Source organism: Malaya genurostris, chromosome 1 (genome assembly GCF_030247185.1).
Source record: "Malaya genurostris strain Urasoe2022 chromosome 1, Malgen_1.1, whole genome shotgun sequence".
In the NCBI taxonomy this organism is placed as follows: domain Eukaryota; kingdom Metazoa; phylum Arthropoda; class Insecta; order Diptera; family Culicidae; genus Malaya; species Malaya genurostris.
The window spans coordinates 161,123,213-161,140,735 of NC_080570.1; the positions used below are offsets into that span (position 1 = coordinate 161,123,213).

The 17,523-nt window shown below is 38.6% G+C and overlaps 2 protein-coding genes across 6 annotated transcripts in view; one reads left to right on the forward strand and one right to left on the reverse strand.

Annotated features, from left to right (window-relative positions):
* The window catches only part of LOC131426512 (solute carrier family 53 member 1), a 31,556-nt gene that overhangs the window by 3,124 nt on the left and 10,909 nt on the right, over nucleotides 1-17,523 (forward strand). Inside the window, exon 1 of one of the 4 annotated variants that reach the window (XM_058589309.1) lies at nucleotides 13,308-13,655. The exons of 2 other annotated variants lie outside the window; for them this stretch is intronic. The gene's annotated coding sequence lies outside the window, so the exon portion shown is untranslated. Of the gene's footprint in view, nucleotides 1-13,307; nucleotides 13,656-17,523 lie in introns of those variants that run through there. One more of the 4 variants, XM_058589308.1, reaches the window with a different exon arrangement.
* LOC131426513 (probable E3 ubiquitin-protein ligase makorin-1) lies at nucleotides 1,524-8,908 on the reverse strand. Of its 2 annotated transcripts, XM_058589313.1 has the most exons (5): nucleotides 8,687-8,908; nucleotides 8,302-8,479; nucleotides 6,981-7,892; nucleotides 6,651-6,915; nucleotides 1,524-3,401 (listed from the first exon to the last, which is right to left on the reverse strand). In XM_058589313.1, exons 3-5 carry the CDS (start codon nucleotides 7,871-7,873, stop codon nucleotides 3,282-3,284), a joined length of 1,278 nt encoding a protein of 425 aa, XP_058445296.1. In that variant the 5' UTR covers nucleotides 7,874-7,892; nucleotides 8,302-8,479; nucleotides 8,687-8,908; the 3' UTR covers nucleotides 1,524-3,281. The 2 variants fall into 2 exon arrangements, with proteins under 2 accessions (XP_058445296.1, XP_058445295.1); XM_058589312.1 differs by lacking the exons at nucleotides 8,302-8,479; nucleotides 8,687-8,908 and adding an exon at nucleotides 8,153-8,288.

A 17,523-nucleotide genomic window follows, 5' to 3' on the forward strand; every position in this document is an offset into this window, starting at 1 on the left:
AGCGTTCAATCCAAACAATCCTCGACAAAAAATTAAGATTGTTGAAAAAACAATCACTTAGAACTCTGCCTCCCCCATCGGAAAATTTAAAAAGAATATCGGTGGACTTCAATCCAAACATTGCACATCCTTTGAAATCCAAACTAAATAAATTTGGTTTAGGTTTAGTATTCAGCAGCATGAACTGTCAATTGATAAATTTACTAGGTTCTACAAAAGATCCTACGGATAATTTGAAAAAAATCTGGGGTATACAAAATCTCGTGTTCTCATTGTGATAAAATATATATTGGACAAACAAAGAGAGCTCTATACATCCGTTTCAAAGGGCAAGTCGATGAAATAGCGAAAGCATCTAAAGAATTAGAGAAAGGACTACCACATCATTTCAAGTCAAAAGTAGCTGAACATGCCTTTTCTGAAGATCATGAACTCACTGCCAACGACATAAAAATCATAAGACAAATTTCCAACCCATGGAAATTAGACATAGCCGAAAGTTTAGAAATCTTCAAAAATAACTCCATTTCTTTATTAAATCGTGACCAAGGTAATAAGCCCTCCTGGCTATTCAAGTTATTACCGACACATAAGATACAAATAGATTTAGAAAAGACAATCTCCCACTTCTTCAGTTTGTTACCCTCCGCTGACAATCAAACTACCGTCCTACCCGTTTGTTACTACCTGTTTCTTCCCGTTTTTTCGTATCGTCAATGCAATAGAAGAATACGGTGCTCCGCACGTCGAGCAAATCTGTCAATAACTTCATCAATAAAACCGCTTCGACGACACAACTGAGACAGCAATTTGTTTTCAACTGCCATAAGCATAAACCACTGAAGCCTCTTCTGAAGGTGTGCATAGAAGTTCTCGCAGATCCAAACGTGGCAGAGATAACATCAAATCTCAGAGCTGAGCTGAGTAATTATTTCTTTTCAATTTGTGCAGTAAAAAATTTCGGTGCATAAGACAAAGCTTAGAGTTCAGAGTGCAGCGTATTGGCTGTCATTGCCCAGCAAGCGCAAGTAGCTTAGGTGTGCCATGCTAAGAATTTTCGTGTTTCTACAATAAATTAACGCTTAATTTTGATAATTGATACGTCTATGGTGTACTTTCAGGAGTACCCTCGATAGCCCAAAAAACGTTATTGATAAACAAAACAATTCGATAATCAATACATGTAATTTTCGGAGGCTTGTTGAGTAGCTCAATATTTTCAGTGCGGGACATAAGTGCCCTCTATGTGGGGCAGAACCGCCACCCTAACAATAATTACATTTTATCCGCAACGTAATAATTTTTACGATTAGTACTTATGGAAAATAATACTGAAATTTTGTTGGTGACGCCATCTATGTATCAGTCTCGAGACTTATTGATCCACATGTTACATTGTATGAATCAAGCAAACCTAGATTTATCACACTCGGCCTGATTCTCTATTTCATTCGAATCGAATTATTCACTAGAATATGTGATATTACATTGAATGATTTGATGAGTGAAAGACTTCATTTTTTTTTGATTAGGTAAATGTATATATTTTGTTGCTTATCCTGCCTGCAGCTGATAACATTTAGCTTTTCTCAACAGGCTTGTGCCAAACTCACTAAAACAACGATAGTAATCGAGAAACTGTGGTCAACACGAGGCTAGCGACATTATAAGGATATAGAATTAACGTACGATCTGTTTTGCTTATTTGCTTACTAGAGTTGAGTTGGGTTTTTCTTTCTGAAGTTAGATTTTTTTTTGTTGTTTTCTCTCAAATAGTGGGAACGACATATGTTACAATTTGTGTTACCATATAAGTGTATGCAATATTCATTCCTAATATAGAAATAGATATTCAAGATTAATATTATTAGCGTGTTGTAGTCTCTTCTAGTTTCACTCTTTTCTGTTTAGTTGTATAAACGTTTGCTGAATCAAGTGGATATTCGATATTAAGCACTACTTTTGATGCGGCTGGCGGCGTGCCTTCATCCCTCGTGTTCCTTCTTTCCATTTTACCTGTGTCTTCAGGCAGCTGCTAGTAAAAGTAGTGGCGTTTCCAATCGATGGTCCCTTTCCGTTTCCGTTTGCTACACTACTAGTTTTTTTATCCAGTGAAATGAAAATCCCACCTATAGTTTGAAACCGTTCTAGTTCAAGTGCAGGGAGTATTATCACGAAAGGTTGGTGCCGGTGTGCGAACATGAGTGCGCGCGCTGGTGTGTGTGTGAGGTATCAATTCAGGTACAGTGACAAAATTTTTAGCATAAATTGAACTAATTTTCATTTGAGTATAAATCTACTACGACGCTAGTAAAAACGAAGCAAACTCGATCGCCGGACAGGCAGTGTTTGATCGCACTGAAGGCCGATTTCTGTCAATCGTTGGTGGGAAGAATTCTACCATCATAATTCTTTTGCCCTTTCTTCCTATGGAAAAAAAATAAAAACAAAAACCTAACCTACACTCGAATGGTTACGGAAAAAATGCCTACGATTCAGTACGAAATAAAAATCACATGTTTAGTTTTTTTGTGCGGTCCATCGATTTTCTTCGCTAGATTATTATTTCATTTTTTGATTCCTTTCTACTGTACAAAAAAAAACTCAACGGTGACCTTGTGGTGCACCTTAAGATATGAACAATTTTGAAACTTGAACACAAAACAATTCAGTTGATATAATAAATAAGACACAAATACGGAGCAAAAAAAAAATATGCCATCTGAAAATAAATAACTATTTTTGTTGTTGGTGTTGTTGGGTTGAGTTGGGTAGGGGCAATTTGTCCCTCACAGTAATTTACGAACAATAAATTGACCCATCCGAGTGGAGAATCCCACATTCGGACGTCTCCTCGAACAAAAAACAAAACGCACGCCGCCAAGCGGTGCCTAGCGTAAGTAAGTATAGTTGAAAGTGTATGCGTGTGTGAGTGTTGCGATGGTGACCACCGCGCTGGATGAATGTTTGCTTCACTCTCCACCGACAGTTGTGATTCCACTTCCAATATGGACCAAATAGACGAAAATACGATTATTACTATTGTTATCGTTACGATTACCGTTACTACCACTGCTGCTGCTACCAAAGAGTTGATAATAGTAAAGATAATGGTGATAGTGCTGTTGTTGATGCTGCTGCTGCTGCTGCGGATGACTCAAGATATCCAAAACTGACGGTTGCAGTTGCTGCTGACACAAATTTGCTAGCTGATAGTGCGCATACTGCTCTCGCTCCTGTGGCAACTGTTGCCGACCCGGCGGAGATACGGAACTGAGCAACTAGTTGTCGTAATAGTCGTACAGTTCCGACAGCTCTGAATCGTCACTGTCGGAGAAGAACGACGACATAAAGTCGTCCAACAGGCGGCCCCGCTGGTGTAGCACCTCGCGGAAAAAGTCCTGCGAAACGAGAAGAATCGAACAGAATGGATTTTGAAATATTATGTGACAGAGGTTTAGTTTTTTTTCTGAAAGGAAAGAATCTTCTACGCACGAAGCAATCGACGTGGAACAAAGACGACAACAAAGTCCATCAAATCATCTGTTTGAGTAGCCCCCGTCAATTACGAAGAGGTGAAATGATCACTGTGTCATAACCAGAACAAAGCCCTACAAGACTCCGTTCTTAGACTGACATATTTAATCTTATGTGGTCATTCATTGCTCAGCATAGAACTCTGACTGCTTTGAAGCTCCTGTTTTTATCACCTTTTGAACAATAAATGGCGGGTGGGTAATTTCAGAGACATAACCGGATTGACGTGAAACTGCAACTGTGCCCTTATAAAGTACGACATCAACTCTAGAGTTGTTTTACAAATCAGTGGAAATATTCTGTGAGGAATATTATTCCAAATGTCTAGAACATAGAATCGTGATTTTATAGTCCAACATGACTATAAGACTTGGTGGATGATTTTCCTCGGTATTCTAAATGGCGTACCTTCTATACCTTCTTATGTGATTTTCGGCCAGGGTACAAGGATTCAATGCAAATCACTTGTGACCTATGACAATCAGATGGTTACATGCCAATATTTCCAAAAAGCTGTTCACTACGGTAAGCCATGTGATAAACTGGACAAAAAGACAACTACACCAAAGGACAACAGTGCTTCCTTGACACCAACCCCCAGTACATCTATAACAACCACCAACGATAATTATTCCGATCCAATGGACGGGGGCGTGAATAGCGAACCCCTGCTCCCCATTCAGTGGGTAGTAATGAAGGCGCCTCTTCTCTAAGGAAGAAAATAACAAAATCCAGTAATAAAAAAATACATATTTAATATTGTTAAACGGCCGCGTTAAGCTTATTCTGAATACTTTGAAGCATTTTCTTTCTGGTAGAACAACAACTTGACCAACTTGGTATTGCATAAAGCATGACTGGTCTGCAAATTTGTTCATAAATAAATAATTTGTTCTTAAGACAAAGCTTGGAACTTCTGTTTATAAGAGGATATAAACATTTAGTATATTTAATTTACTTTGCCTGGATTCCTTCTATGTGACCTTTAAAAGTGATTTTTTGTCATATTTTAAACCTTAAGGCTTTGCTTGATCAGATCATGCCAATTCCAACCCATTCAATTTGATTTCTGACCACCAACGGATAGATTTGTAAGAAGTGAAAATAGTCTTTGAGAGCAGGAATTGGTTTTTGAGGTTTCTTAAAAACCTTAGAAGGTTTCAAAAAAGGTTTAGAATATGATCAACTTCTATAGCGAAATTTTCAGTTTACAAAAGAGTAAACCTATGTTGAATTTTTTTTCGTAAACCCTTAAGGGCTGAGGCCAGTGTGTTTTAGGGCGTTTTAGAGGGTTATTTTCACGCTTCAAATCTGATTTTCTCAGAAACGGTGACGAATATCAAAAAACCCAAATGGCAATCTCTTGGAAAATTAGTTTAGATTATTCTGTGAAAATTTCAGAATGATTCATTGAACTTAGCGGTCGGGAAAGTCTTTTTTCAGAGGGAAGAATTGCATAGCTGAAAACGGCAACTTCCAACTTGTTCATTGAATATCTCGCCTTCAAAAGCATGGATTAAAAATCTGCCCTGAAATGTAAAAACATATATGTTGTCGCGATAAAAATGAAGTGAAAGTTATTTTTGTGAACGTAAGTCGATTTCTATGGCGGCGCGATTTTAGTTCCCTGGTAACGTAACGAAACATGAGAGAGAAATTAAATCGGCTCAAAAAGGCTGCCAAACAAGCGGTAGCTTTCTTGGATTTTATATGATGTAGTCAAACTTGTAACCGAAAACATCAAAACTTTCTTGGCCACCCGGCCACATCGAGAGTCATTTTGCACATTTGCGAGAGAGCATGGAGAGAAATGTAATACGTACAGCGAGCCACGTGCTTTTACGTGACCTACTGGCCTCAGCCCTTGATTATGGATTTCCTAGCAGGATCACGAAAACGTTGATATTGTCGTTGGCGAACATTTCTCAAACGAATGAGCAGCTGAAGATTGTCATCGACGATAGAAGAATTGAATTTAGTTTTAGCTTTGGATACTGAAATATCCCTGGCTTCAATTATGTAACGATTCAAGTGATCCACTGCTGTATCGATGTCAGCGGAGTTTTATAAAATATTTTCTTGATTCACCTGATATGATTTATGATAGTTGAATATAGGACTAATTGAATTAAATATTGCTTCATTGGCAATTCCGAATGTTACAGGAAAATGATCAGAGTCAAAATTTGCATGAGCAATCAATCAACTCAAAATGTGACTTCGATATGTTAGAACCATATCAATTGTAGAGGGGTTTCTCACGGAAGAGAAACAAGCTGGACTATTGGGAGATAGAACTGAAAAGTAATCAGCAGAGAGTTAATTCTGAAGTATTTTTCTATTCCTATCATTTGGCTCACAATTCCACAAATGAATATTTTGCATTAAGGTTGAAAAATTTGGATCGATAAGTTGTGAGTTTTGGCAAACCACCTTCAAATAATTTATTTGTTCACCAGCGCATTGGAATGGTAAATATGCTTCAGCGATAGAATAGATTCCATGAAAGGTTTCAAGTTCGATTTCCAAGCTTTCGAGAACTTTATTGTTTGAAGAAGGTAAAATTCAAGGTTTGGTTTGCCGGAGATACTGTCGATCTCAACTCATTATGCGAAAACTAAAGTTTATGAAAGAATGGAACATTGTACTTGGTTCAATTTCATATTTTAAATGCTCTTTAAATTGCCATTGTTGTAGTGTCATTTTCGTGCATTGACATTTTCTCCTGAAACCCAAGCGGTGTCAAGAAAGAAACGTGCAAGAAAAAACCTTTTTTGCTCACCATGCAAAATAACTTTCGTAGTAAAAAATACTATTTTTTATAAGTTTCCGTAGATCTTCAGAGATTTCCGTTGATCTGACATCACTGCCACATTGCAAAACGAACAGTTGACTATTCGTCGAGTGAATGGCAAAGCGAATATTTCGCCCATCGGCTCTACAGGCTCTACAGAAAAGTAGGCGTTGATTAAACAGAAAAATGTGACAGATTAAATTGACTTTCTAGTGACAGTTCGAAATATTTCCGCAATTGAAATCTAACGCGGTTTTTATTTTTTTTCCTTCGAGACCCGACCCCGAAAAGAGTGAAAGACTTTAAAAAAATCACTCACCTGTAGATGGCTGATGCGCAAGCGGTTCTCCGACTGGCGGGAAGGTCCACCGACATCCACCAGCTGGCCGTTCGGGAGGGCATGCTTGTAGAAGCATTTGTTCCCGAACGGGCACTTGCCCGAACCCTGCTTGAAATGTTTGCAGTGGGTCGTGTTGCAAGCCTTCTTGTAGTCGTTGATCAGCTTATCCTTCTCGTCACGACCCTCCACCCACACAATGCTGGGACAGACAAAGTCGGACGAAATACGGCACGTTGGGCAACCCCTGCAAATCGAAAAGCAATTAGATCGCATTATTGACAAACACAATTCCTCTAGCTTCCAGCAAACCTTTTGATCTTATTCTCAAAGTTCTTCGCCTTTCGCCACGTCCGGATACATTCGAGGCAAAATATATGATTACAATTGGGCAAAATGCCGAAACGTTGCTCCCGGCCAGGCTTTTCCAGGATCACCTCCAAGCAGATGCCGCAAGTCTTGTCCTTCGATCGCTGTATGGCAAAGGAGTGCTCCATATCTAGTTCGTGCTGCTTGATGCATTCGACATTGTGCAAACGCTGTTGTTCTTTGTCTGACGGGTTCAGACAGAACTTGCCACACAATTCACACAGCTCGCCATGTTCGTAAGGACATGCTTCCAGCATGCACACGCCGCTGTTTTCGTAGTATGGACAGAGCACCGAATCAGCGTGTTCCTCTATGATGCCCAGCCCGTTGTGGTTGTTGTTCAGTGTGACAATCGCAGCATACGACAGACCACTGCCCGTGGGCTGATCGGCATCATCTTCTTCCTCCAGTTCATTTTCATCTGGCTCACCATCCTCTGCATCGGCATCACATTCGTCATCCATCAGCATGGCTATCGGATCTGGAGCAGACGGTGGCAACTGCTTCGACTTCGGAATGAACTCCGGTGCATTGATCCACTTTAGCGGATCAATTGTAAAACTGCTCAATACAGTAGTTGGAACAATTTTGCTGCTGCTGCTACTAGCGCTCAAGTTGTGATCAACCGGCGCAGCCTTTCCGGGAGGCATTTGTTCCGAAACTGATGACTCATCGATGTGTGCATTGCGGCAAGCTGCCCCATAATGGCAGGTTCCCAATTTGTAATATTTACAAACCTCTTGACCAACAGTGATAGGATCCAACGATTCATTTGCAGATACCGAAGACGATGATGGTCCCGCAAGAGCATCATTCACCGCCACCGAGGATTCCATCGCAACGAGTTGTGTTGGCCTGAAAATTTCAATAAAGTTAAGAAGTTTTCAAAAATATTTTCATTCATCAACGAAATCAATTTCAACATTCTGCATAAAACTACATAACTTCGCTTTATCAGTTTGTCAAGAATGCTGAATCAACAACTTCGAAAGAATTACGCAATGCAGACTAAACAATCGTGATTTATGAACACAAAAAAAAAAGTTCAACCGATATTTCGATTCCGTGAGCATCTTTTCGTAGGTTTTGTTCGGTTGTATCTCCTCTTCAAATACCTGGAAAAGTGTATGTCCATCACTACGCACTACGCAAATCAAAATCGTTGCACAATAGGCAGACATTCCTGATTCCACAACCAGCCGAACTAACCGCCGCTGTGTTGCTATCCATCCATAATAGTGCAAATCGAAACCTAAACACTCACCTCCACCACCTGCTGCTCGTTTCAATGCTTGCTACTCTCGATGCAATAACCACTGAGCTTTTGCCGTCTGTTCTCCTTCCCTCGCTGATGGTAGTAAGGCTGAATCCTGACGATATTCAGCAATAAACTTTCCTGCCGTGCCCTACTACGCTCGTTGCTTCAGAACAGTACCAGATCACTGAAGGAAAATGGCACATTGAAAAAAATAATTAATAAAAATACCAAAAAGCACACAGCAGGAATTTGATGGCTTGTGAGCGCTGCATACAAAGCAGCAAGTGTCAAGATGTCGATGCTTTTTTTCTCTCCGCTTTTTTATGAGGCCAATCGCCTATATCTCAATGGATCGCAGTGGAAATCGTTCGGGAAACCCATCTGTACTAACCTCACACCAGCTGGACACGGTTCTTGTGACACTGCACACACCACGGGGGCAAAATTTCATCCGGGGATGGGTCGCAAAGTGTGCGAAAAACGACACAGAAAACCTTCTGCTGGATGTGAAAAAAAGAATTCCGTCACACCAGAAAGCAGCGATTTTACGCTGCTGCGATGAAGAAACACCAGCACACAAATGCAAAATGTGTAACAGAAAGAAAACGGAGAAAACCTTCATACGCAGCCCAACCAACGATTGATGCGCAAAGATGAGAGAACAAAGAAAAGTGTCAAAATGAGTTGCATAGACACACGCTCATTCGAAACAACATAGTAATTGATGGATATTGTAATCCAGAAATAGGCGTACACATGCAACATGACACATTTGAACTTTCATCCAATATGCATTGTACCTTCTGCCCAATTCCAAAATGCTTCAACTAAATACAAATGGAAACTGTGAAAAACGTGACGGAAGAAGTTGAACGAATATTCCGAGCTTCGAATCAGCATTCGCTCAGAAGAAAAATTTAAAGGATTTTTTGACAACAATACGTCTTTCTTTTTCAAGGGATGCCTCTTTCGATCTCTGGAAGAATGGGTAGGACTTAATCGGAAGTATCTCGCAATAACATAATTCTTTCTCCATGCTACCAGAAATATGATCAACAATTTATGATAAAAATTTCAACAGAGTGAGATAAATAACTCAAAAATTAAATTTGCCTAAAACTTTTGGAAACGCCTTTCTCATACTCGCAACGAAGGTTTTGAAATGGTTTAGCACATATCAGTACCGATACTCAACTGAGTGGTCGAAAATCGATTATTTCTTTTTGTGATCTAGCCGGAACTGCCTTGAAACTGGAATTTGGTTCTTTGATTTTTTGGTTCATATCTTTCCTCATTCGATTGTACCATAATAATTTAACTGTTTCTCATGAATATAATCAAACTATAATAAACAGGATTGCATTTCTTATTAGGAGGAAAGTCAAACTATGGTTGCACAAAGAACACGAAGCAAGAATTATATGTATGTATTTATATTGCAAATTTAAGGTGAAAATTCACCGACTTTTCAATCCTATGTTCAGTATTGAAAAATTTAAAGTTTAAAAAAAATTTAAGTATCAGACATTCATTTTTATAATCATATACAGTATATTGTTGAGCTTGGTACAGCGTTGCCAGATCATTTTTCCAAAAATATGTATTCGGCGCAAAAATCCATCTGTACCATATCGGTATCAGAATCTCGTCAACATAAGTACCTGGAAAATATCACCAAAACTTATTTTGGTGTAAAAACAAGGTCCCAGAACAATCTTTACTCATGTCTATCCAAACTAAATCGAGAAATCAGTATACCTGTCAACGTTGGCTTGGTATGAAGCCTCAAACGCTCAGGCCATGCTCTCATTCCCCTTTCGGACGTCGTGGCGATTATCATCAATCGCATTATGCTTCTTAATACTGTACCGGGGGTTGAGAAATGAATTTGGGAATGGATTCTAGAACTGAATTCAGAGACTTGATTCTGGTTCACCTGAACTTTGAACTTAATTTTAGGTTTAGCATTTAGTTTCAGAATTTAGTTCCAAATTACAAGTTCAGAATTTGAGACTATGACTCTGGAACTGAATTCATATTCTGGATTATAGAACTGGTTTCTGTATTGAATTCAGTTTTTTAATTTAAGTTGGATATTCGAATCCAGAATTCTGGTTTAGGATTTCAACTTCAGAACTCATGAACAAAATTCAGGATATGGATTTTATATTTCGACTCTATAACAAAATAATAGAATAGATTTAGAATTGATTTCTGGCCAAAATTTAAACCCGAAATTCAGTTTCAGAATTCATTTCTAGAATTCAGAACCTACACTGGAACTGAATTCGGAACATTGATTCAGGAACTGAATTCAGTTCCTTTATTAAGATTCGGAATTCAAGTACAGAACTCAGTTCTATAGAACTAATTTCGGAATCGGGATTCTGAAACTGAGCTCAGTTCCATAATACTAGAACTAAATTCATTACCTGAATTTTTGATCTGGATTGTCGTTGGATCCAGTCTTGATCCACGAGTTTAGGTCTGGTGTAAATAAATAAATGATGGCAAAAAGTACTCAACAGCTGTAAATATAGGAAAAAAACCCGCAAACCGGTTCTTGTTAGATCCATTAAAATGTTCCCAAAGGATTATGCGAAGTTTTCCTCTACTGAGGATCTGAATATGCAAAAAGAAAACTGTACCTGTTCCATGTTATTTAAGTGTGTGTCAGTGTTATTCGTATTCACGTTCTTCAGTGATCTAGCTACTTATCATTTTTGCTTTTTTGTTCTGTATAAATTATTTCGTAACATTATTTGATTTTTAAATGAAAAGTTTGACCAATTCACACATATTCCTTTTTATTCAGTTTTTTTTATCTAAACACATAAGAATTTTACGGTAAATACGTATCTTTATATTGCACATTTTATACTTTATTAGACTCCTGCTGACAAATCATTCGCACAATCCGTTTCCCTCAGCACATATAAACAAATAAGTTCAGTATATACCAGCCAAAGGTGCCACATCTACAGATTTCTAATCAACGCTGCAAATATTTATTGACCCGCAGTTTTACTTAATCTCAAATGTTCAATGGACATTTTAGATACTGAGTTGACTTTTTAAAATATTCCTGAGAGTTGAACCAGCATTCCTGTGGGTGACATGAGGCTTTTGTCACCCTGTCAGCTTTGAGAGAAATCAGTTTTCAGTTTAGCAGTTTATGTCAATTGTATGTGTAACGCATCAGAAGAATTTTCTTACCAGGTAAAGCAGAAAACCTAAATAAATAAAAGATAGAGCACCGATCGAATAGGCCAGCCATTCTGGCGCAGATAACGTTTTGAGCGTAGGGAAAGGACCGATCGAATAGGCCAGCCATTCCGGCGCAGATAACGTTTTGAGCGTAGGTTATATCAGCAAGAGGTGCAATAAAAGTTGGATTCATTCCTTCTCATTTTATCATACGCGATTTGTAGAATTTGTTATTAGATATGTAAGCTGAAAACTTGTATAAAAACCCAAGAAAATTGAATAAAGTCAAGCATTCCTTGGAAGAGTCACTACTTCGAAAATCCCTTCTTGGAAATCTGACGATAGTTCTTCAGTTTTGAAGATTTCTAACGTTCGTTGCAATAATCAATTGATTTGCGCACGGAGTTCAGAAATTATTCATCCTCGTTGATCCTCTCGCTCAGATAGTTCTAGAACGTATTTTACCAAGCTTCCGTTCCATACTCACTCCTTAGTGGAGTTTGTACGAAGGCAGCGGGTTTAACCGTTCAAAGAAGTTTCTACCGTGACTTGACAGACTTCCAATTTGCTTCAAGTTAAAAGTGTCCCATCTTAACTCAGTAGGGTCGTTTCCTTCGCACGACCGAGTTCAAGATTGGGTACAAAATTTACAGTATGGGTGCACAGTGTGGCTAGTTTGGCGAGCACGAATTTGATATTTCTCTCTACTTCTACATACGAGATTTGAGATGGGCACCATGCTCACAAAAAAGTCTGTTCGTAAGATATGAGAGGTTTATTCCAATTAATTTATTCCACGTAAAGAAAAATTTGAAACACGAATAGCAAAGCCTTGGTTTTACATAACTTTTTTGTGAAATTTGACCTTCAGTTTCAACTGACTTCGCAGCCGGTTCAGAAACCGTAGATTGCATAGTTGGTGCTACGATCCTACAGACACTAGGAACCCTCCCATGTTGGGGCTCGAGCATACAACATCTGGCTTGTAAGACCAGTGTCCTACGCATTGAACCGCCAACCCGGTTCGTGACAAAAATGCATATCGTTTTCCAAATCATTAACTTTGCCTATTTCTAAATTGAAAAGTTATAGTGAGTTGACACACCAATACATTTACAGTCGAAAAAAGAACAGATTTTAAATTTTATTTTTGACATTTTTAAATTATATGACACCCAGTCAAATTCACCACAGCACTAAGGCTGTGAGCCATTTCGCGATTAATTTTAACTTTTGATTGAAATCTGACACTTGAGCGGTTATTTTGTGTCGAGTAGTGAAATTTAACTGAAACTGCTGCCAAATTCAAAGTTTGACGGATGGAAAGTTATTTGGGTTTATTTTGCATTGGAACTAAAAAATTGATATGAGAATTTTCTTTGCAAGATTTTCATCCATCGATCTGTTAAAAAATACCAAGCTTTCGAGCCGGGTTATTTTTGACAACATCAACCAAAAGATAGAATTAACCGCGAAACAGTTCACAGCCTAAGAGTGCACTCTTTCGCCTAATGTTATGAAATCAGCATTCGACTGGTTATTGATTGGCCGAAAAAAATGTTCAAAGTTAACTCTTGTTTTAATGATCAATATCACAAACAAATACTATTGTGTCTTAAAGAGTTGGATAGTAATTCAAACTCGAAATTTATTTGTCACGATTTTATTCGTTGCTCGCATCGAACTGCTCGAACCGGCAACACTACCGAACGCAGCCATATAGTCCTATCATTTGTGTGCATTCGTTTATGGACGCGCTTGCATCATTCTCTCGTTTGTTTTGACATTACACAGGCTTTGACAAACGGTCAGTTTAGTTCGCTGTTTCGTCCCGTTGTGTTTGGGTTGTTCTTGACCCGTTTCTTTGGAATCGCGCACCGAAATTTGTTTTCGTAATCAAAAAAAAATTATATTTATTACATTGTATATTACTTTCTTCTCGTCTCGGTGGGGCTTCCTACTCTCCAGTGACGGGTTTTGTGTGTTCCCATTCGCGAGTGCATTTTTTTTTGTATGTTATTTTGTGAGTTGATTTATTGCCCAGTGAGCAAAATCTCTTTGTTCCCGACGAAGGGAGTTGAAATCCGGATCTCGCACAGGAAATAGCAGGTTTGCTGATATATATGTAAAGGGACGAGGATAGAAGAAACAGGGTAACTACGAGTGCACGGCAACAGAAATACTGAATCGGGTCCAGTAAACAAACAACTAATGAGATGCAAATATGTATTTACACACAAATAGAGCAACTAGTCGCTAGCAGCCAAACGGCAGTAGAATAAGTTTATCGCCAGCTGATGCCTAATTGAACGTGGCAAGAACTTTGGAACACTCGCATTAGTTTGATGACCGGCAGACTGAGGCAGTGAAGGGAAAGTTCACGGTTTCTATAAATATCGTCTTCCATTCTAGTATGTGTCGCCCCATCACAAAATGGTTTGAATTTAATTGGGAAGTGAAGGAATGTCTTACGCTGTTGAAGTTAATAAGATTGATGCGAGCGCCGAGGGAACAATTAAATTTACTTTTATCTCGCTCGGTTATAATTGAATCGCTTCAAGGCTGATAGAATCTATCTGCGGGTGTTTCATCGTCTGTTTCGAGGTGAAACAGTGAGAGCGCTTATCAATAGTAGAATTCGTGTTGTCAACGCCGCGTGCTAAGCTGGTAGTACATGCGCTAAAGATCTTTCTTCTATCGTAAATTGTTTATAATTGATACAAGATCGTTATCGCGCGTGCAATTTGCGCTCCTTCCACCCTTCGGCTTCTGTTGATATGGTAAACAATTGGTCCGTATGTAAACAGGTTCACGGTAGGCAGTCGGCAAGCAGTCAGGTTCGGTTCTAGCTTGCTGGTACCCGCAATCAGCCTCCGGGTCCCGCGGCAAATCGACAATCTTGGGTTAAGCCTGGTTCGTGATCTGTTCGTCGCCATTGCTGATAAGACGGCTTAGCTTTTGTAAACTTCTACTTCGACTTGCTGAGTACCACTCGCACCGTCGCACGTTTGTTTTTATGGTTTGCTGAATGCTATCGGAATGGGAGAGCTCAAACCGGTGCTGTTCTGGTGTTTGCTCAGTGCACAAGCTATAGTGAAGTTTATCTCAGCAAATGCATTTTCTTCTCTTCTCGAATCGTGGTCGGTGGTCTGCACGTCGACGTCTTGGTGTTAGCATGTGCAATTAAATCTACCTTTGGAACTATGAAATCGCTTCATCTGTCAAGAAAAAAAAATTTGAATATCCAAATGTGTATTGCTTCTGAAGTGACGTTAATTTCCTCTAGTAATTATTACTCGCAATTTGATACGCCGTCGGCAAATGTCGCTTCATGCATCGCTCGGTCGAATGGTTAATTGCATACCAAGGTTATGACTTCAGATGTGCAAAACCATAATAAATTAGCGTAAATTAGCTGCCAAGTTAATAGTAAACTGTTGGTTTAGTGAGGCAGGCCGGCTATAATTTCGACACATTTTGGAACCATCTCGGATCGAATGGACGAACAAATGCCAATTGCAAACAGTACAGTACTCGTTCAGTAGTCCGATGCTTTTTGTCATTCAACGAGTGAAGATTTCGACTGCCGCTTTTTCATACTCATTTGACGAACAAGCCAAGTTGCACTGTAAAGCTACACGGTTGAATGCTCGTTAAAAGAAATGCCGCCGCCACTTACATTGTTGAAGTTGTCACAGCAGCGCGAATATGTCGTATTTCATATTTCTCGATATGATTTATTGTGAACATTTTGGAACGTGTTCAATTTACCGTGCAGGCGGAATAACGCACAAAAACTGCACTTTGTTCTGAGATTCTTTATTTTTTTTTATACAGCTTCCATTTTTCCTATCTCACTTTTTAATTACTTCAGAATAAACAAATTAAAAGCTTCCTAAATTATTACTATACTGAGATTTTTTTTACGCAGATTTCCGAAGTTACGCGATTTTTTTCCCGAAGATTTCCGGAGCTATGCGGTTTTTTACCGCTATCCGTTATCCGGTTTTCTTGTTTTGTCTTAGAGATGCATGAAACGTTGAAATCTTGTGTTATCCCGTTTTTTTAATCAACTCTGATTTTTTTCAAAAGAATTTTTAAGGAAATTACACTAGATCTCGACGTTTCATGCATTTCTCCAATATATAAACAAATATTTTTTTCCATAGAAACCGTAATATATTTTAATTCCAAGCTGCTTTGATGTTAGGAAATGATTTCTCGATAAACATTACATAATGTCCCAAGTGCAAATGACAATTTCTTTTTGTTTACCTTCTCTTTCAATTATTGCGGCTTATTCCTGTATTTTCCAAAAAAAAAACTTAAGTGCAAATCGAAAGTAGGTAGATGGCTACAGTCATTATTCTATGTAAAGTGTTAGAGGGAGGGATTACCGACAGGGCCGTAGCAATCGTAATAGAAAGTAAACAAAGAGATACTGTCATTTGCACTTAGGACCTTTCATAATGTCTAATATCTCTTTTATCGTACGATTATTATTTTTGCGATTACGATCTGTAAAACATTATTTTTACTGAAAGATACGTAAAATTCATCCAACTACTGAATATTGGCAAATTCTATGTAAAAGCTACAAAAAAGTTACAGAAACTAGTAAAATGATTGATGATGCCATAGGGTAACAGAGGTATTTTGGCCACTTCATATATTTTGGCCCACCTAACAAACTTTATGGATTTAGTCGATGTTAAGTAACCCATGTTGCATCAATTTGCAGCTAATCACATTAAATTACCTAATGCGGAAGTTTTTTCAAAGATATTACAACATTTTGTGGATATTTTTACAAAGTGGGCCAAAATAAAATCAATCCTAAAGTGGGCCAAAATACCTCTGTTACCCTATTCTACTAAAACTTGAAAGCTAACGACGACAACCGGAAGATATCTCGGTTAATTTATCAAAAGGGCGTATAAGCAAGTGACAGTTTCTCTTTGTTTACTTTCTCTTCTATTAATTACAAAGCGGTTTCCACGTTTATCACTCAACTCTTTGCATGAAATGATACCTGAAACTTTCGACTTTCAAACAGAATAGTGATATCAAAGAAAATCTTTTTAATCACACCACAATAATCGAAAGAGAGAGTGATTAAAGCGAAACTGTCACTTGCTTATACGCCCTTTTGAAAAATTACCCGAGATATACGATCATTAAAGACTGTTCCAGAAAGTATGAACGCAACCAAAAACCGCTGCCATTTCGCAATGGTTCAGAATCTCAATTTTTATGGCTGCGTCCTGTTTTTTACACTCTTTTCTAACCACATGTGCAGTTGTATATTCGTTTTCATTAGTTTGTTTCGAAATGCGTGGACTTTCAGCAGAACAACGTCGAAAAATTGTGTACAAATGGTGCACAGAACGCGGACTGTCACTGAGAAAGATAGCAAAAATGGAAGGAGTAAGTGAAAAAGCCGTGCGAAATGCAATCAGGAAGTTCGGTGAGGATAACACCATAGATAAATAATAAAGAGATGTATGTGCTTACAAATATTTTAAAAAAATCTGGTTCGTTCCCTGTACTTTCTATAATAACCGCACTCACCGCTTGGTGGAGCGCGAGATTACTTGCATTGTTATCAAATGAAGCTAACCGGCCCCCTGTCACGACGCCATCTTGATGAGATCAAAATCGGAACTTCAAAATCAGCTGATTGCAACGTAAACAAACAAACAGTAATACATTTGTTTTACGCATTTACCTTGTTTAGTGCACGAAAATTAGTGAATTTTGGGTCGACTCTCTCACAATAACTTGTCGGTTTACCTGAAATACAGCAGACAGTGTTTTGGGATATCAAGTGGAAATAATTTTCACAAAACAAGTCGCGATGAGTATCAAAACATCGCAGTGTTTGGGGCTCGAAACGCGAGGGGTTCAACGTAATCGGTATACTTTCAAATGGCTGGTGCTCACATACCGGTGTCAGATGGGTGAAGCTAACGAATCGAAAGGGTTCTCACGATTTGACATTTGCATTATGAATGTCATGAT